This window comes from Fusarium fujikuroi, chromosome FFUJ_chr09 (assembly GCF_900079805.1).
Source record: "Fusarium fujikuroi IMI 58289 draft genome, chromosome FFUJ_chr09".
Classification (NCBI taxonomy): Eukaryota; Fungi; Ascomycota; class Sordariomycetes; order Hypocreales; family Nectriaceae; genus Fusarium; species Fusarium fujikuroi.
In genome coordinates, this window is record NC_036630.1 from 843458 (window position 1) to 865130 (window position 21673).

Genomic DNA, 21673 nt, shown 5'->3' on the forward strand with positions numbered 1-21673 from the left:
ACATTGGCCTGAAGGGGGACTTGCTCAGCAATTCATGATCCTCGACATCATCCATGAATGTGTATTCGAGTGGCAAATGTCCCGTCGCATCGCGCAAAATGACCCAAAAGAACGTATTCAGGATGAATTGCCTAACGTGGGCGTGATACATATGCCGTAGATTTCGTAGAAGGGTATAGCCTTGTGTAGAGAGGAAGGTAACGCACCTGTGCTCTTGATATGCTGTCCTTTCAAGGAACTGGCAAACACGAGTGTCTACCCGACGTTATGTGCTACCATCAAGGGCCCCTCCTCCACGAAGCTCCCTATCGGCGCGGTGCATGAGCTCGCGATACTTCACATAAACGAAATAGAAAATAGATTGAAACGAGGTCAAGCACCATCGTGTTTCCTCAAATGACTCAAGACCCGAAAGTTCTGGCCGCACTGTACCTTCCAGAAGTCCCAAATCGTGGTACATATGGTGTCGATAAAAGTCGTAAGCGAGGAATCCCTCTTCAAAACAAATAATTTCGCTTGGGGAGAGGACTAAAGGCTGATCAAACTCTGGAAGCCAGGCAAAGGAAGGATCGCGTTGGGTCCTGCGTCTGGCCTCACCAAGTATGTTGTTCCATGCATCTACAGCGTATTCTGATATAAGAGTATCAGCGTCTTGCCGCTGCTTGAATAGCTCACAGAGAAATGGGAGACTGCCACTCCATTCTTTCTCGCTCATAGACTTGGACGCAGCCACCAGATACATTCTTCCCTCAATTTCATACGGATCCAAGTAAGGAACCCGATGAGCTTGTAGCCGCAACTGAACGCCTCGAATTGCGTCATGGGTGAATGATACGTCGCCATGATATGCTGCTTTCAAAAGCTCGGCTATGGGCTTCAGAACAGGCTGGCGGTACGCATGAAACCACTGCAGAAAGATCGGAGACGCGGAGATGAATGATCGAAGATCTATCGGGGAGTAAAAAGAACACATAAGATGAATCAGCAAGTCCCCTGGGAGCTTCTCTGAGTGAGAAGCCGTGTTCATTGTTGTTTGTTGTGGTCGTGGCCGAAGCTTTGCGGTAGTAAGTGTTTTGCGATCGCAGAAATGTGGTAGACTGATCAGGACCAGAGCAGGTATTTATAGTCAAATGAAAGAAAGTTTACTCATCTTCCAAACTTAATAGAGAAATAGCTACGCTTCCATTTGACATTATATTTAACGACAGATTTAAGTTGCCGGAGGAAACAAATACTATATAAACTTGACATATTAACTCAGAGCCTGAAGATGCATGCATGCATGCATTTGGTTGGGGGGTTTTAAACTAAGAAAAACGACAAGCGATCTTTTCTGTTCCTAATATATTTGCTCTATTGTTCGATAAATATTTCTTTCACTTAATATCAACGCGTTAAAAATCCTAGGGCACCTTATGCCTAGGACCTGCTCAATACTGGACCCTAGAACGTCCCAGGAGTCTGGATTCGGGGTGGCCTGTTACAACAAAACATGCGAAATCGGCAGTTAAACCTGGAGCTGGCATTTAAGAGGCAGAAGTTTGACTGACTTGCCATACGGAATTTGACATCTCCAATACCGTAACTATTCCTTGCGGAGCAAGAAAACATCAGACCTTGATATAAAGTCTCAAAATAAACTCAGCACAGGGTATCTTAAGCTTATCCTAATTTACCTAAGTCTCTTCATTGTTTAGGTAGTGTAGCTTAAGCTTAGGCTACTCTTTGGCATCCCTTCTAAAGCCTGACGGGCTCTCTTTTTTTTTATAAAAAAAAAAAACCACCGCTAGGTCTCGGCGTTCAATAGTTCAATATGCCAACCCAATCTAGCCACGCGCATAGGCGAAAAGAGGAAACCCCATCGGAGCTATTGATTCAAAGCTGAGAACTATCGAGAAATTCCACACGATAAACATGGGCCCTGACAGCGGAAATTTCCCATCATGCCAGGGGAACGGACGAGACAGCGGGAGGCGGACGCCTTCAGAACTGTTATATGTCATGGCTCGCTCTTATTTTCAAGTGGCGTGGGTGATTGATAACCTTCTTTCGCTCAATCTCTCGTTTTAGCCTTTTGGCTTATCCGTTCATTCAAAATGAGGTCCGTTTCAGCGCTTGTGGCTCTTGCTTTCGCGAGCTCATTGGAGCTTGTTGCTGCCAGCAACTGTAAACCCTCATCACCTGTTGGTGTCAAGACGACGGATTCTGCTTCAATTACCAGCGGAACATCAACGAAATCAGCACCTCCTTCCGAAACAACCGACGAGCCGGTAATTATCACCAATGAAGTGACAAATGGCGACTTTGGAGGCTATGATCCTTCATCAGATGGTGGTATCTACGCCTTTCAAGCCGGTGGGGATGCGAAACTCCTTCAAGGCCCTGGATATCAGGGAGATCACACCGAGGAGACGAACTGTGTGCAACTCAAGACCAATTCGGGAAATCCTGGTCAAAAGCGAGACTTCATATCTGATAACCCCTATATTCAACAGCAGCTCGACAATCTGGAGCCCAGTGACTTCACTGTTCGCTTCTGGTACTCCATCGTGAACAATGCTATCGCGGATACGTGCCGCATCGAAGGGCTTTACGGAAATGCCCAATTTGGAGCAACCCCATACTTTCCTGTTGTCTCTGAAGGCAATAGCTGGTTGGAGTTTGTCGACTCTATGCCTGTCACTACTTCAAGTGGAATGATTCGTTTCGAGCTCAACTGTATCAATGGTGGCTCTGCTGAAGTCTACTTCGATCAAGTCTTTGTCTCTAACAAGATTGGTGATGAATGGGTTGACGGCATCTCGTTGTTCTTTCCTACGTCGAAGCATGCTGCTACCATTGCCCCAGCTCAAACGAGCACCGCTCCTGCTGTGGACACAGCTACGGCTAGCAGCGATAACACCGAGTCTTCTGGCCCTCCTACAACTCAAGCCTCTCAAGCACAAACTACTACCGATGAAGCCTCATCAACCGACAAAACAATCGAGTCCACTTCTGCCTCTGCCTCCGCCCCGACCTCTGCACCAACTGATCCCACCACATCGGGCCCCAAGCTCTGTGCCAAACTCGGGACCGGCGCAGCTGGTCGAGGCTGCGCCAAGAGGCCTTATAGCAGCACAAAAGGCTACAAAGGTTACGGTGGAAGCAAGATCACAAAGGAGCAATGTGCCTCTCTCTGTCTTGCAGATACCAATTGCCAAAGCTTCGAGTGGCGTTATTTCGGCAGCGGATGCGCCAACACCTGTAATCTCCTCGCTACGAACTGGGCAGACATCCCTACCAACGGAGGTTCCGACTCAGCCTGGGCCTACGATCGAAGCTGCATTCAGGAGGATGAATGCGCCGAACAGCCCGCTGGTTCGGTATGTGTCAACGTCAACGCTGATACACCCGCCAAGTCTTGTACTCAGGTCAAGGGCAAAGCGAAAGCTTGTGCCAAGCCCTTCCTAACTGCCCAAACGAATGGTGTCTGCGGTCTTAGCAACGAATGTCGCGATCTTTGTGCCAAGTATCCTTCCTGCAAGTCTTATGCAGCGACCTTTGGAAGCTGTAGTTTGTACGACGCCAGGTCTTCTGAGGTCGCCGAGGCCGGTAGTGAGCTTTTCTGGTTCACGGATATGGATTGCCATTCTTGCGGACAGGGAAATGCCTACTTCGATTACATTTCTGTTAGTCAAGACCCTGCCAACATGCCTCAGTGGACATGTGCTGCAGAGGACAAGACAAGTTCGACTCTCGCCGCGCCAACGACTACCAACCCAGCTATCACAACCACATCTGGCGCTGAAGCAGCCACGAGTACAAGCCAAGCCAGTGATGAGGCCGATTCATCTACCATCATCCCAACTACAACTTCTACATCTCCCTCCACTACCGCGAGCCTATGTGCCAACGGCGTGCCATCCCCTGGAATTTGCTCCGCAGCAAACGTTGTGCCTTCAACAGCAACATGTGGCAAGCGTGGTTGGCCACGCAACGTCGAACCATATGGCCGTAGTCTCGCTGACTTCCCTAATCAAAACACATTTGAAGATTGCGCCCTCATTTGCAAGCTCGATAGATCGTGCAAGGCCTTTGCCATCGATCCTACTAGATCTGGGATGAAGTGCATGTTCAGCTCAGACCCAACGATCTATGGAGTCTCCAATGCACCTGGCGTATGGAGTGATTTGGAGTGTATGAGCTGCATGCTTTGCGATGACTCAGTGACTTCTTCGCAGCCAGTATCCGAGGCCCCCACAACCATGATCACATCGACACGGCCAGCTGGCGAGGATTCCAGCTCCCAAGCTGCAACAAGCGCGTCGGGGGAACCAACCACGACTCAAACGACGCAAGCAGAGCCTACTGATTGTGCAGTACCCTCGGCCTCTCTGAGCGGCGACGTCACCTGTGGTATCCCCGGTCAAAGCGGCCAACAAGCTCAAAGCGCTCGTCTCTTAAACTATGTCATCAAACCAGTTGGAAATCTGGCCAACTGCGCTGCCGTCTGCCTCCAACGGTCAGATTGCCAGGGCTTTGCGTACATCAAGAGTAACACTGAGTGTTATCCCTTCAGAGTTGGGTCTGCTGGTCTAGGAATTACTTATAACCCACAAGGCACGGAGAAATACTATGATAGGGGGTGCTTCTCGTGTGCTTCGTGATGGGAGTATTCGTAAGAGCGGCATTTTACCCATTTTTACCCATATTTCTTGAGTGGGTTTGTTTATTTATGTCTTATTTTTATATATTTCATCCTAAGATATGAAGATGTTAGACTAGTTTATGGTATCTTCTAATACGGAGTATAAACTTAGGATAAACCTGGCCGCCCTTTGACAAGTTTATTTTCACTTGAGGATGCAAGCATCTCAACCTCTCTGACACCTCAAGGTATGCCTGAGTAAATACCTTGATACAATTGTAGAACCCAATGAAACTGCCTTAGGTATAGAGGTCGATCTTAACACATTTCTAGAAACCGCAGCCGCCCGCTGTCATCCGGTAATAAACACTCCATCAGCTCTGAAACCGGGCCAAGCCCGCTTGTCTTCAGGAACACTTCGCCAAGATATCTCAGCCTCCAATGTTTCCACTCACCAGACCCGAAAAACGGGGAACAAGCAGCTTGGCATCGTCGCCCAGGCGGTGATATTGTCGTCCGCCAAACATAGAAGAGCAGTGAGACTCCTGATCTTTAGACTTAATCTTAAGTCTAATCGGATGACATATTTGTGGAGATATAATCCTTAGAAACATTTATATCTGGGCTGCTGTCTCGTGGAGATAGTGTCTTGGTAACTCACTTTCGTTGTAATTACATTCTTTCTCTAATACACTTACATTCTTTACCTGTCTATCGTTAAGGCTGTGCCTGTCATCATCATGAAGCGATCCGCACTTATTTCTCTCATCCCCGCCTTCTTGGCTACTGCCTCCCCTGTCCCTCAAGCTTCCGAACCTGCTGGTTTCATGGTTTCTTCCGGTAGCTGCGGCGCTGCTGAGGTTGACGAGCTCGTTGGATACGGAGCAAAGACCACTGGAGGATCTGGTGATCCCGTCACCGTCACTTCTTGCTCAGAGCTTACCTCTGCTCTCTCCAATGGCGGTGTCATTCACATCGACGGCCAGCTTACCGGCTGCGATATCATGAACGTCAAGAGCGACACCACCATCCTCGGTGTCGGTTCCGGCTCTGGTCTCGTTGACAGTGGTTTCCGCATCAAGAAGGCCGATAATGTCATCATACGCAACCTCGCCATGAAGAACCCTCCCAAGGAGATGGATCTCATCGACATTGAGACCTCTACCAACATCTGGATCGACCACAACGAGTTCTCTGCCGAGGGCATCACCGGCGACAAGGACTTCTACGACGGTCTCCTCGACGCCAAGCGCGGCTCCGACTTCCTTACCTTCTCATGGAACAAGTTCTCCGACCACTGGAAGGCTAGTCTCATCGGCCACAGTGACAGCAACGGTGATCAAGACACCGGCAAGCTCCACGTTACTTACCACCACAACTACTGGAGCAACGTCAACAGCCGCGCCCCCTCCATTCGTTTCGGAATCGCGCATATTTACAGCAGCTGTTACGAGGATCTTCCCACCTCTGGAGTGAACTCTCGCATGGGTGCTCAAGTCCTCGTTGAAACTACTGCTTTTGTTAACGTTAAGCGACCTATTGTCACCAACCTTGACTCTAAGGAGCATGGATTCGCTATTGAGAAAGACAACCTTTTCGAGAACAGTGAGGCGCAGATTACGCAGGAGAAGGATTTCGTTCCTCCTTATGATTACACCACCGACTTTGCGGATTGTATCTGCGACTATCTCAAAGAGAAGGCTGGTACTGGTGTTATCAATATCTAAGCGACGTCATATGACGTCTGCCAGGCTTGATGGGAGGCCTCTAGTCAAGTAGAAAGGCAGGTTATGGTCGTAAACAGACTTATAATACTATACTTCCCATATATCCACTGTCTATAACCTGTACCTTCGGTTCCAGGCACGGTACAGTTGGCATGTTTCACAATTCTACTAGTCTCATATTTCAGCTTGGGCATTTTGACCATGAGGCTGACTTGCATATGTTGGTTATAAAGAGTGAGAAGTAGCGTCCAATGACTACAGCTAACTGTATTGTGGCTTGGTGCAGGCCAAGGTCATCCCTGGTTGCTTCTCTTCTTATTGGGCTTCCAGAAGCCCGCGTGAGGAGGATAGAGTCTGCCCAGGCAGGCATTTGGCCAGTATTTAAGAAAGGCTGTGTAATTCAATGTTATCGTAACCTTCAATACTATAAGGAGAAAGGGTGTGACTAGCAGAACTGTCACTTACGTGTGGCTTCATCGCCTTGTCGTACTGTGAGGATCATTATTCCTTATCCTTTTATTCATTCAGCATCTACAAGATGGACCAACGAGGCTTCTGCATCTTGCACACCAGTTCTTTTGGACCTGAAACATGGCATATCACCCTGCATTCTCTTCCGCGCGTTTCCGGAGCCTTCTTCCAATAGCCCGCCTAGACCTGATGGCGCAGGTCAGCTCCCACAGCCTGATATATATATATAGCCCGTGGCTTTCCTTCCCAAGCTTCCCCATTGATAATATCACTGCAAACTTGTTCCAATGCTCAAATTATCAAACACATGCAGTTCTACCTGCAAAGACTTCCCTAAAGAAATTCCCTCGTATGGGGATATAGGAGGAATTGGTGTAAGCCTCGCCCTGATCCAGAACACTACATACGGCTAAATCTCAACGAGGTGACATTAGCTTTTGTCCTTACGGCGTGGATGGTGGTCGTTGTTCTCGTCGGATACTATCTCAAAGTCTATGATCCTAGATTAGACCCTTTTCGAAAAGAGGGCACGCAAAAGGCCACGAAGTATCCAAACTCGATCGACTTTGCGGTTCACGAAATCCTCCAGAGTCTCCCTTGGCCTAAGCATGATTCCAAATATATTTCGGCTCGGTCTTCCAGACTCGGGACCGTCCTGAACGCTGTAAGTTGGCTGCTTTTCTGTCCTGACAGGCACATGTACTTATACTATTATGCACTGCAGTGCGTCCTCATGTTCGCTGATGTCCAGATCTTCACATCGTTAGCAATTCTCATCAGCGCGTATACTTCAGTTGGCTGCGACATCGTTGCCTATCACTGGCAATACATGATCTACCTGGCATGGCTTGCTTCAGTAACTCATCTGGCCAGTCTCTCATTTCTCCGCAACCATCTCGCCAATAATCCCGCAAAGCGCACATGGCGTCTAGTAGCCATGTGTATAATCCAAGTCATGCTATCGGTGGCGGTTCGGGACTGTCGATGACTTTTGATGGAGATCCATGGCTCGACTCTCAGGGTGGACGTCCTGCTATCTGCTATTTTAAAGAGCGGATAGATACGACCTCTATTGCTTTTCAATCAGCCATCAAGTTTATCATTCTTATCGTATGGGGTCTCGCTATTCGTATTGCGAAGACTTTTGAGGGACTTGAAGGCGGGTTGCGTAGAATTGCATCGCTTCTGGAAGAAATGGTAAATTTGGACAGGAGACTTTATCTAGACTCTACAGGAAGACGATTGGGCTCCACGCCTCGCGCCTGGAGACAGTTGTTCGTTCCTTTCTGGATTGGGTATCTCTCAGTCATAAGTATTCAGCTGAGTCTTTTTACTTCGCTTCTCGCCGAGGTAAGTTGCGATAGACACATAATCCTAAAAACTTCATTGATCTTGCTGGGCAGGTCTATTGGTTATTCTTTACCATCATTTGGATTACAACACGACTCGTCAAACTCCGCGTTCCCAGCAATCAAGACGACAGCAAATGGACGTTTGGTCAAGTTCTTCCTATCATTCTTCTCATTGCGCCTCTTGCCCTAGCAATCGAAGCCTTCTATTCGTCACCAAAGGCCCATGAGCCTATTAATGACCAACAAGAGATATCTGGGAGCAACTCAGACATCAGAGAACTGTATCATATCCACAGCCCAGCATATCGGGGTGCATTCTTCCTGGCGGTTCTGTCATACATCGAGATTGCGGTCTATTTCGTTCTCGACCAAGCAGAAACGCAAGGCATTGCTACTCCTCTCTTTCAGATCTTGACTTCGATTTTTGTTCTCCAGCCCACGCTGCAGGCCTCTTGGTCCATCTGCAATCTATGGCTTGACAAGATGACTTGGAACATTGTATTGAAGCGCTCAATTCGCGATGTCGTTCTACTCGTATACTCTGCTACCTCGCTTGCCGGAAACTTCACATCCTCGAGTGATGTTAACTTGGGAAATATATATATGGACAGAAGCACCACATATCGGAAGCTAATTTTGGCATGTTCACAATGGGTTTTTTCGTCTTCGCAGTTTATACTCACCCATGTTTTCCTGCTTTTAACTTGTTTTCTTGTTACGATGCTAGGAGGTTGGAAATGGCGTTTTTCTCTATATCTAGTTCTGTTTCTCGCTTTTTATCTGCTACTACGGGCGGAGCTAGTGTTCTTTTCTGGCAATTTCTCCTTTGTTCTGTCTTTCAATTCGATTTTGCTAGATAAACACCTACTCGTTTACACTGCGATTTCAATGCTTCTGCAGCTCTCTGTTTTCGCTCTGGAAGCCTGGGCCGAGAAGAAGCATATATCAAAGCGGATGGCTTTCCTGGTGAGAAGCATCTTCCTACTCGGTCTGAGCCTTTCTTGCTTGGTCTTGAGTCAGTCACTCTCATATACCCATGTCATCATCTTCTTGGGCGGCTTTCTTTTCTCCGTGCAGGTATGGTCTGCTGTTGGTTTTCTCTTTTATAGTTGCAAACATTGGTTCGATACGGCTTTGGTTAGACAAGCGCTGTATTGGCGGAATCTTAGGTGGATGGATATCGGCGTTCCGCTCCCATATTCCGCCCCCACACATCCACTCCCTCGGGCTCGATGAGCTCAACTCGCTCATCATTCATTGACCTTTAACTCATACATAACATCTACTACAATGGGCACGATCTCAATAAGAAAGTTCATCCGTTGGCTCCCAGACGAGGCCTCGGAGCCGACAACGACTATAGTCGTAACATCACCACGCCTCAAGCGCTTCGTCGATCTACGCATTCTCCTCCCCGATAATGACCCCTCATGGACCGGCCAAGATGGTACTCACCCCTCTCCCTTTCTTTCGTTCACAACTAACAAATCTCAGAACCCCTTCCTCTATCCCGTCTTGACTGGGCCATAGCCGGCACAACAGTATCTACCAAGATCCCCGACCCAGAAGGAAACTTGACTTCCCACTCAACGTTCCACCAATGGATATCATCCCGCACTCTCGACTCTGATGCCGGCTTCATGTACCCTCAGCCAAACGATCTCACCCTTGAAAAGGGCAGTATGGTCAACCCCGATACTGGAATCGACACAGCGTATGAAGAGCTCTGGCACGATGCTACGCCGACAGCAGTACCTGGTGAACCAGCTGTCAGAGCGCTTGTTCTTCAAACGGAGGATGAGAAGAACGGAGTGAGAGGCTCAGTAGTGAGACTGGGATGTTATGCGCAGGGGCTGATCAGAGTTGGGGAGCACATTTCACTCGAGAGATGGGAGTGGAAGGACGGGTGGAAGAGGACTATTAGAGTGGGAGATGCGGAATTGCCGATTGAGAAGATTCTGGGCGAAGAGGCATTGAGAGAGGGAGATACAGTTGATATCGGTGGGAGAGAGTGGAAAGTTATTGAAGAGAGTGGGAAAGATGCGTCAAAGTTGTGATAGCAGTTCACATGGTCTAAATCAGTTAACTCAATTACGCTCATATGAGCCTCAATTATATCATCAGCGCAAACTTTCTCGGTCCGTTCGGCCGAGTTTGAAATGCATTCTGTCTACACGTCCGTGCAGCGGTACTTAACAAGTCTTGAACTCTCACACTAATCACTACAGCGATGCTGTCTCGCATGCCGTCATCGCCCAGTTCATTTCGGGCCCTCCTCTCATAGCTTTTGTCTTTCCTCCCCAGTCTTTCCGTCATCTAGTAGAACCACCTTCTAGGCCATCCACCGGTGAGCATCGCAAACAAACGCATTGTAAAACTTGATCCTCCTCTACCTTGATCCGTACACTAAAGCCCGCTCCGGGGCCTTGCTCGTCCCGTCATGCTTCTTATAAAAACTCGAACAACATGCGTAGAAATTTCCACGATGTGGTAGCAAAACGCCCTTCCATGGTTTAAACAGTTGTGTTCGTAACCGATCAACATCTTCTGAACCCGAAAGCTGTAAACAAGGCGCAATAAAATGGTGAGTGCGCAAACGATATCACAATGTGAAGCTTAGACAGCCCAGCTGCCTCGTCGTTCTCGGACACCCCATCCGACAGGGTCCATGCTGTCGAGGTTGGGGTGCTGTCTAGCCCACTCCTTGATATAGGATTGTAGAGCATGCCATCGAGGGCATCTCTGATCACGAGGCTTGTCGGCCTCTGATTCGACGAGGTGGCCTTGGGCGAGTTGCTTCTCATCATCTCTCTCAAGGTCCTCAATACTCATCAAGCTAATCCGTGAAAGCTCGCCATCAAAAGCGCGGGCCATAGCAGGATAGCCTAGCGAAAGATAGTTGTACACTTGGGTGACAAAGCTGTCATCAAACTCCTGTTCAATCTTATCTTCGAGCTCTGCATGTGCCTTTTCCTTCTGCAGACGCTCATTGATACCATGCAGCATGTGGAGTCCCTTGGGGGGACCGGCCCGCGCCCGGTGCTGCGCTATGCCGTTGGCCTGGCCATTGGCTGCTCCGATCATGACAGGCTCGTCTGTGTATGGTGGAGAGCTGATTTTTGAAGCGTCACCGGGAGTGGCCGCCGGTCTGGGCGTGGCGAGCATTGGTGGGGCATGCAGGTCTGCTGGCACCAGATAGTTATCATTCGAGTCTGATCTGAAGCAATAGCCTCTCCAGAGACCATTCTGACCCGAAAGATCCCGGAACTTCTCTTCAGCATGGCGTTCTGCGAATGGGTGATCGGGCTCGAGCTTGGTCTGCTTGGGAGACGGACACCTCCGGAAGACGAGATCTTTGCCGAGCATGGGCGGTGTGACACCCAGGCGCTTCTTCTGGAACGAGGGAGCAGGCGATCCGCGTCCGAAAGGTCGGTATCCGAAGGGTCGGGCGAGGTTGCGCGTGGCAGCAAAGCCGCCGGTGTCTGGGGGTATTTGAGAAGCTTTGGCGTACGGGACATCTGCAGAGCCAACGGCCGGGGCCGACGGGATGAAGGGCATCGTAGATTCGCCAATGTGTCGGGATGCTGCAGGTGCCGGGGACGATGCCTTGCTGCGTTGCTCGGCTGTCAAATAAGATTCTGTATCGAGCAACGGCATATGCGTCTCACCAATCGGACCACTAACACCGATCGATGACCGCTTGCTACTACTATCACGAGGGGTGTTTGAGGTGGTCCACATCGGATCCGGAGGAGGTTCGAGGTCCATTGCATCGAGGTCTGCCGTATCGGTTCGCATCATGACATCCTCGTCCTTCTTAACCGCTGGTGCTTCCACTGCAGGTTCTTCAACGAGGGTGTCCATCTCCCCAGGCTTCTCGTCAATCGCCATAGCATCATCATCTTTCTGCTGCTGTTCCTGCTCCTGCTTGGCCTCGACATGCTCCTGCATGTGTTTATGCCACCAGCCAAGATTGCTGTCGGACGATTGCCGCCGCACATTGTGATGGTGTTTGACGGGATGGCCATGGTGATCATGCATGGGAGAAGTGCTCTCGGGAGATTGATCGCTTCCTGAACTCTCACGGAAGTAAAAATGATCGACGTTTCCTTCACGAACATGGCTGTTGGGGAACGCGGCCAGAGCGGCCTCCTGCATCTGGCGCTCTGCCTCCTTCGCAGCAATCTCTAGCAGGAACGAAACGACATTCTCATCCTCGGATTCGCGACGTCTGGGGCCATTGGAAGGGGATTCGTGGGCATCGTCTCGCCGTCTGCCACGGTGTTTTGTGGCGGTGTAGATGTTCTTTGTGTAAGGGGTAATGTCGGTCTTGTCGGTGGGCTTGGTCGCAGGCCCTGCATCTCCAACTCTGCGGCTTCTACGGGACGATTCGATCAACTGAGGAGCAAAGCGTCGCTTTGGTCGCTGCTGGTGCTTCTTCTGCAACTCGTTCAAACCAGGCGAGGGGGAACGAGGCGAGGGCTCGGGTGTAGGTTCGGGATTAGGTCTCATTGTGCGAGGCGTCTTTTTCTCATCTGATCTGTTGCTTGATCGACTGGTTGAAAATGTGGTCTCAATGGGCTCTGGAACAAACCGTCGCCGAGGTCTGTCTGTCGTGGCCATGATGAGGGGAGGAGAAAGAAAAGACCAGGGTTCGGGAATAGATGACTCGTGCGGACTTGACTGGGTTGATGCTCGTTCGTACTTGGCCTACGTTGCGCTCGCTCGCTCACTCGCGGTGCCTGTACCTGTGCCTGTCCTGTGCTTGCGATGGAGGGGCAGGGGGGGACAAAAACAAGTGAGTAATAACAGTATTTGCCTTAGGTAAGGGCAATGAGAAGACCGCAATTGGAGTAGACCAAAGGATGTTTCGGTGGAGGAAAGGTAAAAGGCTTTAGTGGGAAGGGGGAAAGAATAAAAGTAGAATGGAGATTAAAAATGTGAAGACGGTTTGGTTTGCTAGTGACGAAAGTCGACTTTTGCTCTGGTAGAGAAAAGCAGTTGGGATACGAGACTCCGACTGCGCGGGCGACCTTGGTTTTAGTCTAGCAACAGCAGAGAGAGGCCAGAACAAAAGAGCGGGCGGGGCGATAGAGGCACCTCACCTCACTAAAGAGGTACATAGACTACATGGATGGAATTGTCTCTGATCCATCCATTCATTCTCCTGGTGACGAGAATGGAAGCGGGAAATGGCTGGCGTCCGACGCCGGCGGTCACAAGTTCACATTTCAGTCAAATCAATGGGCGACGGACCCTTGTCAATGGATGGAGTGTCAAGTCCATGTCCGGTCAGACTCTGCTCTACGTATTCTCGCATTGGAAGTGCCGCCACAAACTATCGAACAAGTCCAAGGCCTAAGCCTCGCTATCAATTGTCCAGCTGCCTACCACGGCCTCAAAATCATCATATGTTGCCGAGAAGTCCAACTAAAAGAATCACCAAATTGCTTATCTGTCTCTATTAAACTTCTTGTTTTCAGCATCTCATCCCACATGCCACCTTTGAATGACATGACGCGGACACCAGGTCCCGAGGCAAAAGTGCAGTGCAGAAAAGACCCCTGGAACACAAGGAGAAGGGTCTGCCAGCCCAACTAAAGTTAGCCAGCCCAGTCTAGCGGGCACCATCAGTACAGTAAACTCAGAACCGAACCCAGGCGCCTGTCATACCCTGAAAATCAAAAATGGAACATTGTCCAGTCCCCTCAGATCTTGAAGTGGGTGGCAATGATGATGTTCGTTCATGGGCCCATTTTCAGGGGCCGCGTCAAGCGCACATCACATCGTTCGTATCTGGGCACTGCATTTGCTCTTTGTTGTTCACAAACAGGGCGCTCAATCTCTTCACAATGTGAGGCTCACGATAGTGTCTCTGCTATCTACCCCAGCGTCAAAAGCGGTTTCCCCGTGGGAACCATGTCTCATTGATTCTGTCAAGCCTAGCCCAGGCCAGTTCTTGGTGGGGGTGTCTTGGAGACCGTCAGGACCATGGTGGGGTTTCATTAGCATGAGATATCAGGGGTAGATGGACAGTGTGAGAGTCGCAAGAGTCAGGATATTACTGTGCTGAGGTCATCTTTCAAGCCCGCGATAGCACTCAACTTCACCATCTGACTCAGAACATACAGTACTTTACTCATGAGCTCACACAGGTTGGCTACTTCACTCAATGCCTTTTGATTCATTGATGTACTCAGATTAATTGCAGTATCAGCTCCCCACGTCCAACAATTCCAATCACACCAACATGCAAGCAATCGTCCCTCGCGTGGCTATCATCGACCAGGCCTCTATGATCTCATCCCAAGACCAACCCGCGCAATAAAACACCCGTACATATTCAAGCCAGGACCTCAAATACAGGCTCGCCACCCGTCGTCCGCGTCCGCCCGGGGGCTCCGCTGGTGTTCCCGCCCGGGCCCCGAAGCCGCAGAGCCCCGGTGAGAAACAGCCATCACAAGAAACCTGGAAAACAAACAAATGGACATCGACCCGCTGCTAGGGATTGACGTTCCTGCAGTTCCGTCCTCACCGACTATTTCGAACTCCATCTGAACCGAAACTCTGAAACTACTGTATTGTCGAAAGTCTAGACAACTGTTTAGATCAGGACAAACTGAACTAGACATGCACAAAACATCAAAAGAGGTGTAACCAAGGTCTTCACTAAAAGACCCGTAAACTCGTGGCCATTTTGGCGACCAGTCCGAGCAAGAATCAAGACAAGTCATGACTTTCGTCTCTTCTCTTTTCTCAAAGACAGCGGCACTGGTCGTTACGCTGTAACCCTCCATCGCCAGGTCCGCAAGGTCCGTTATCTCACAGGCGTCACACCCTCGCTAAGCCAGAGCCTCAAGGGCGCACCCTTTCTCTGCTGTGAGATCTCATGTTGGTTGCAGGTGCAGCCCTAGATGCGTGTACTGTTGAGGTTCTGTGTTACACAGCAGCCACGCTATGATTTCGTTGAGGATGAACTGGAATTTAGTCCCAGAAAGTTCCTACGATTGGTTCTCTGCAAGTGAGTCAGTGTAATTGGCATGAGGGTATCTCCGTGCTATCATTTTTCTTTGGCTGAAATTGAAGCTATCGTGAAAGTTCAATAGAACGTCTCCTTCGTAAACTCAACCCCCCACGCGACACCTCCATTACAGAGTTATCTCATGCGGGCACGCAGCACACACACTTTCTTATGCCGTCACATCCAAGACAGCCACTCACCCTTCTCAACTTGACAACCCTCCATCACAATACGATACCGTAGCGTGCGTGCGTGCTCTAACGTTAGCTTGATGACTCCAGCGGCTTCCGAAAGCGATAACTTGAGAGACAACATCCATCCGTCTGAGCACAGCATCCACAATGAGCCGTTGCATTCGCTCTCCACTGCGGTGCAACAAACTAAAGCCAAGCTTCACTTGAATGGATTGGATCCATCCAATGTTTGTTTCCATCACCGACCGCTCAGGTCCCTTGCTTTACAGTGCAGTTCCCCCGTTGATCCCCCGCACTCACCGCATCAGCCCGCCCTGGTTCAATGCTTGTTTTCCGGAAGCCCTGCCGTGAGCTAAAGTACACGAGACACTCTAATCATCATGGATCTGAACCTCCGCCATTTCATATCACGAAGAAACACGAATTCCCCCAGCCTTTGGAATTTTTGCCTGTCTCTGCTGAGCCCACGCTCTCCTGATGTTGTCGAGTTAAAATTATCCTGGTCCGTCGAATCAATTGCGGCTCTTTTATCCCGTGCCCCTTGACCTCAGGTGATATCCGCATCTTGTTCCAGCTTTGCATTTATCCAATTACACGTGGGCTATTGTCCATGCCATCTCATTTTTGGCAATTCGGTAGAATTGAGTTTTCGGTCCTTAAGAGAAAAAATAACATGACTTTGTGTTCTTGAGATCTTGATGACTTACATGGATCTCTTTGTCTTGTGGTGTTGCTCCATACACACCGCTTGAATACTGAAACCTTGGTCTCTTTGTTCTGCCATTAACGTTGTATTCTTGAGAAAGTTGGTTACTTCATCTCCCTTTGACGAAGGACTTAATGCTCCTCTTTGTGGCATCTCAAACCGTGGCAACGAACCTTGGCCTGTGTTATGTATCACATGGAAGTCGTGGTACCCCAAACTGCATCGAGATGTCTCACTTCCCCATCATTTCCACGCCGAAGTCGGCATTGTTATCTCATTCACGGAGTAAACTTCCAGCTGAGATCACTTCCAAGAGATACTTACCCCATCATCTTGAGATCAACTCCACTCGCCATGTGTTTGTCAGATTCAAGTTCGCCTCCCAAATTCTCGATAGGCCTAAAAGCATCAGCCCTGGATTAACATTTTGTGCCAACAAAGCCCATTGCCTTCTGGAATGCGGTTCTACCATCTAGCCAACCGGCTGCGTGACAAGTGCTGATCTTCACCCGCAGATCATGAAGGGTCCGTCGTACAGTCAGAGTTCACGACGTCAGTTGTTTCCCCGAGTCGTGCTTCAAGATCTACAAGTCATGTTTCACGTGCGCGACTCATTGAGCTGATCTGTATCGATTTGCAATTGATCTTTGTAGAGAGCGGAGAGTGGTTGTTTCGCAGGGTCTTGTCACAACGTTAAGCTTGTTACTTTATTCCTACGAGTCACTGTACTTCTGAGATTGTCACTTTAGAAGAGAGTCACTGTGTAACGTTGGTAGGATATCACCCACCATCTGCAGTATTCCACATCATGATGGCAGCGCCCGTTCCCAATGTGATGATCATTCGTGTTGGCTCTGATTCACCCCGAAAGCTTCTCAAGCGCTGACATTGGTGATCTACAAATAGTAACCATCGATCTGGGTAAAATACCCTCTACGGGGCTACGATCTCCTCAATTGAGGAGATCTTTGCTTTCTTCTTGGAGGAGTCATGGTTTTCAGCATATCAGCGGCTGCGTTCCGCTCAGAGCTCCAGGGTAGCACAAGCTGCACGACCATTAAGACTCAAGAAGGCAATCACCTAGGTCAACGACAAGAATTGGAACTGTTTTCTTGAAAAAATCTCAAAATGCTGGTTAAGTTAGCCATGTCTGTCGTTCTCCTTTATTTTTCAGTTCAATGCTATCGCTGGGTAGTGGGCTGTGATATTGGGGGAACCGCACGAGCGATGTGATGGTGGTAGGCAAATATTAGACAAACAACGAATGTTCTCCTGTGTACAATCGCGAAGATCGGCCGAGTGCCATTATACAAGTTAGTAAGTGACATCGATATATTCTGGTGCCTCAAGGTCCGGCGCGCGATTTGAGTAAGTGAATGTAAGATGAGTAGACAACACAAACATCTTGCGAGCTTGGTTGGCACAGAGCCGTCTTTATGTTCCCCATGACAAGCGTATGGATGTTATCCCGAATAAGACTAACTCCTTTTGGGCAATGAAACGCAGTCTCTTGACAGAATGGCGAGCTGTCAATTGTACGGCGACATGAAGACGTATTTGAGTTCGAGAACCATAGCGATGTCTCGCATCGAGACTGTATTCTTTGCTTGAGGATTTAAAATGGTTATCCAGCCATTGGGTATCAAGCTAGGCATATCCCATAAACAAACAGCTGTTCTTGAAGGTCTTCAGGAGACGGCAACGAATCGTGCTGCGTTAAAGAGAGAGTTCACGATGTCAAACTTAGCAAAGAGGCCCAAGTCAAGGATCAGTTCATCTGCGGTTCAACTGCCGACCCCCACTCCCCGGAATCCTCGTGACCCTCGGGAAGCGGTAGATGAGGAGATTGATAACTTTCGAGTAAAATCTGGGGCAATATCATCTAGATGCTGCATAGATGAGGGGAGGCATAAAAATTTAGGACCTCTTCCGTAAGAGACAAAAAAAGCCCCATGTAAGTTTGTATATCTTAACAAGCCTTTAGACCAGTTTATTTTGGCACCTTGATTCAACGTTAAAAGTTTCTTATAGCCGACAGGCGTTGCTCAGTGAGTCAGAGTAAATGAGTTGAGGATGGCATCAAAAACACCATGGATTTCTCCGAGCTTGTTTTTTTCCAGGTTGCTGGGTTGAGCATTTCTAATGAAGCTGATTAATTCAAAAAAGGAATTAATAATCTCATCTTGCAAGTTCCTGCACCGGGTCGTCATAAATATCACCCAATCCCCCAAAAATCTCAGCCAGGTCGTCATCTTACGCCCTCAACTCCACGACTCGGTCGTCATATTAGCAAAAACAGCATCGCCTCGGGCGTCACATCGGCATTTAAACAAGCATTTCTTGCTCCCTTGAATCGAATGTTTTGTCAGCTAGACATGCCGCTATACCGAAGGAGGCAATTTTTCCCACGCTCGATCCACTCGCCAAGCATGGTTAATGACGGGGCAAGCGAGATTCGAGATACTACAAAGCGTGATGGTATCCTCTTCTTTTTCCTTGTATTATAGCCTCGGTGTACGATTAGACGGTTGAATATCACTTTTATCCTACATTGTCTTATATCCTTTATTTATGTGCATATAATGAGTCGAACTGACGAAGAGAACCCTGGGGTCCAGGCTGGACGGAGCCGGGACTCTTCTATGGATGTTGAGAAGCTCGGTCGTCAACGACCTGAAGTGTTTAAGTCTATATGGGCCGAACTAGGTTTTGGTTTCTCTGTATTTTGTTCCATGTTAATGGCTGTAAGTTTCATATATCATCGTTGTTCTATCCCACAACACCTACTGTTCAACGCAGGCACTGACATCATCAGGAATTCTTCGTCAGTGGATTTCATGTTATCCTTCCACCATTAGCCGAAGAACTCAATATCCCATCTGCTTCACAAACATGGCCTTCAAGTGTTTTCTCTCTTATAACAGGAGCAATGCTTCTACCAATGGGCCGCCTGAGCGACATGTACGGCGGATACATCGTCTTTAACGGTGGTCTCCTGTGGTTTATGCTCTGGGCACTCGTTGCGGGATTCAGCAAGAACTACATGATGCTTATTTTCTGCCGAGCTCTTCAAGGCTTTGGACCTGCTGCATACCTTCCTGGTGGTGTTATGCTGATGGGCAAATTCTATCGTCCAGGACCTCGAAAGAATCTCATCTTTGCTTTATACGGGGCCTTTGCACCCCTGGGGTTCTTCTTTGGTATCTTCGTTGCAGGTCTAACAGCAGAGTATCTTGACTGGCGCTGGTACTTTTGGATCGGCACTATCGTATTTGCCGTTGTATCCACCGTCTCCCTTCTCGCTGTCCCTTTCGACTTCCGCGATAGAAAGACTGATATCCCCATGGATTGGTGGGGGGTCGGAACTATTGTCCCTGGTCTTCTCCTTATTGTCTACTCTCTGACAGATAGTTCACATGCCCCCCACGGCTGGGCTACACCTTATATCATCGTCACACTTATCCTTGGAGTTATGTTCCTAGCCAGCGCATGGTACGTCGAAACGCATAAAGCCCGAGTTCCTCTATTGCCCGCCGACCTCTTTGCCCCTAAGGGGATGAATCGTCTGCTGGCTGTGCTCTTCATGGCCTTCGGCACCTTTGGCCTCTTCCTCTTCTATTCTAGCTTCTACATGGAGTTGGTATTGCACAGGTCACCACTGATAACTGCGGTCTGGTACATCCCTATGTGCGTTGGTGGTCTCATCATTGGCACCGTTGGAGGCTTCACACTGCACTTCCTACCAGGACGAGTATTGCTTTTCATCTCGTCACTGGCTAATGCGATTACCATGTTGCTGTTTGCCCTTATGCCTGAGAATCCCAACTATTGGGCCTGGGTTTTCCCGGCAATGGTTTGTTGTACCATCGGCATCGACATCACCTTCACAGTCAGCAATATCTTCCTGACCACCAACATGCCAAGCCATAGACAGGGGCTCGCGGGAGCTCTAATCAACAGTGTTCTCTTCCTGGGAATCAGTTTCTTCCTCGGTATTGCAGACATTGCGGTTGCAGAAACGGCGAATCTGGGACTTCGAAAAAGCTACAAGGTGGCATTCTGGCTGGCTTTTGGCGTGGCATCGATTCCGTTGCTTTTCATCCCGTTCATCCAGATTGGGTCCGCTAAGAGCGAGCTTACAATGGATGAGCGGCAGAGATTGGAGAATCCACCATCTGTAGGAGAATCGGAGGCAGAGCAGGAGGCAGAAACACAAGCACAACCGCAGGAGCCGAAGACTTGAGACCTTCGGAGAGTAGAAAAACCTTGGTCTAAACTTAGGATGTCAAAATAATATGATCTAAAGAGCACTAAATCTATACTCAGTCTACCTGAGTCTTTTTGTTATTTGTAATAGAGGTCCCAAGTTTCCTTGCTTCCCCTGATCCTCGAAAAAGGAGAGCGGCCTTTATTCATACTAGACGCTCTCTAATACTTGAGCAATGCCTTTTTACTTGCATAAAATATTGTTTAAACGCTTATTACCCACAAAGGGCGAAAGTACAGAATACCACCGTTGAGTATAATAAATTTGTTGATATGCGGTTGAGTAAGATCTACCCGGGCTATAACACAAGATTAGATCCATGTACCGATCGAACTACCCGAAGGAAAGGTGATTTACCCCATCGGACATTTCTGCCTCATCAAACCTGCAGGGTCAAAGATATCACAGGAGTAAGCACGCTTTAGGAAACATTGGCCTGCCCCAGGAAGTAAGAAAACTTCTGATGTTAAACTTAGATGCCAGAAATACACAATCTAAGGTCTGCTAAATCTATACTCAATTGTACTAAATTAACATCAGTCTTTTTATCACTTAGGATAATGGTTCTAAGTCGCCTTCCCTTGCGAATCTCCGATTAAACATCTGTCTGTTTGGGGTTGAATCGCCATAGAGCAACATGAGTCAAGATAATAGTAGAAATGCTCTCCTAATAATAGAGCCCCAACTGCCGCTGTTTCAGGGCATCCATAACAAAAACGTGACCCGGCAACCCGGGGTTTGGACAAGAAGCCGATTACAACAGTAACCTCACGATGTAACTGGACCCTCCGGAAGATAGCGGCTTTCTTACGCAGAGTTGAGTTGTTTCTTGGTTTCAGAGTCTACCATTTTAGAGCTGCGACGTAGATGCAAAGGACCACATGCCCCTGCATGAAATGACGAGATAGCAACGTATTCCCTGGCTGCCACCTGTATAAATGACCAGGATCCAACGTGGTGAACCAGGGTTGCAGGCGCCACAATGTGGTTTTCTGCAACAGTGGCTGGCAAGATAATGAAACCACCAACGGGTCTGCGAACAGATGAGAAAACGTTGACAACAGTTTGTGTCGTTGAGGCTTTGGCCGTTGCGAACTGATGGAGGCGTTTTTGATGTTGAAACCACGATAATCCTGGTCAAAACGGCCCAGAGCTGTGGTGTGCCCATTAAAACCCCTGTCGATGATCGAGATTGAGAGGTAGCCAAGATATTGACATTCTTGATATGCTGTTACAAGCCAAGACATTGCTTACCACTCGATCATTTATTTATTGCTGTAAGCGATACGGCACGGGGCGAGCTCAAAG

General features: G+C 48.7%; 7 protein-coding genes; 5 read left to right on the forward strand and 2 right to left on the reverse strand.

Moving 5' to 3' along the window:
• Window positions 1-265: 265 nt before the first annotated feature.
• On the reverse strand, window positions 266-1027 carry FFUJ_09901 (uncharacterized protein; the record flags this gene model as incomplete). Its single annotated transcript, XM_023568145.1, has 1 exon — window positions 266-1027. One exon carries the CDS (start codon window positions 1025-1027, stop codon window positions 266-268), a length of 762 nt encoding a protein of 253 aa, XP_023435487.1.
• A 1069-nt stretch (window positions 1028-2096) lies between these two features.
• On the forward strand, window positions 2097-4646 carry FFUJ_09900 (uncharacterized protein; the record flags this gene model as incomplete). Its single annotated transcript, XM_023568146.1, has 1 exon — window positions 2097-4646. The coding sequence occupies one exon, from the start codon at window positions 2097-2099 to the stop codon at window positions 4644-4646; it is 2550 nt and encodes an 849-aa protein (XP_023435488.1).
• Window positions 4647-5367: 721 nt separating this feature from the next.
• Window positions 5368-6354, forward strand: FFUJ_09899 (probable pectate lyase 1; the record flags this gene model as incomplete). The annotated part of the gene is made up of 1 exon (XM_023568147.1): window positions 5368-6354. The coding sequence occupies one exon, from the start codon at window positions 5368-5370 to the stop codon at window positions 6352-6354; it is 987 nt and encodes a 328-aa protein (XP_023436077.1).
• Window positions 6355-7112: 758 nt separating this feature from the next.
• Window positions 7113-8811, forward strand: FFUJ_09898 (uncharacterized protein; the record flags this gene model as incomplete). XM_023568148.1 has 6 exons in its annotated part: window positions 7113-7199; window positions 7250-7489; window positions 7550-7587; window positions 7758-8175; window positions 8229-8754; window positions 8789-8811. 6 exons carry the CDS (start codon window positions 7113-7115, stop codon window positions 8809-8811), a joined length of 1332 nt encoding a protein of 443 aa, XP_023436221.1.
• A 656-nt stretch (window positions 8812-9467) lies between these two features.
• FFUJ_09897 (uncharacterized protein) lies at window positions 9468-10234 on the forward strand (the record flags this gene model as incomplete). XM_023568149.1 has 2 exons in its annotated part: window positions 9468-9624; window positions 9672-10234. The coding sequence occupies 2 exons, from the start codon at window positions 9468-9470 to the stop codon at window positions 10232-10234; spliced, it is 720 nt and encodes a 239-aa protein (XP_023436078.1).
• Window positions 10235-10793: 559 nt separating this feature from the next.
• Window positions 10794-12800, reverse strand: FFUJ_09896 (uncharacterized protein; the record flags this gene model as incomplete). The annotated part of the gene is made up of 1 exon (XM_023568150.1): window positions 10794-12800. The coding sequence occupies one exon, from the start codon at window positions 12798-12800 to the stop codon at window positions 10794-10796; it is 2007 nt and encodes a 668-aa protein (XP_023436079.1).
• Window positions 12801-18680: 5880 nt separating this feature from the next.
• FFUJ_09895 (related to multidrug resistance protein) lies at window positions 18681-20341 on the forward strand (the record flags this gene model as incomplete). XM_023568151.1 has 2 exons in its annotated part: window positions 18681-18842; window positions 18914-20341. 2 exons carry the CDS (start codon window positions 18681-18683, stop codon window positions 20339-20341), a joined length of 1590 nt encoding a protein of 529 aa, XP_023436080.1.
• Between the last annotated feature and the right edge of the window lie 1332 nt (window positions 20342-21673).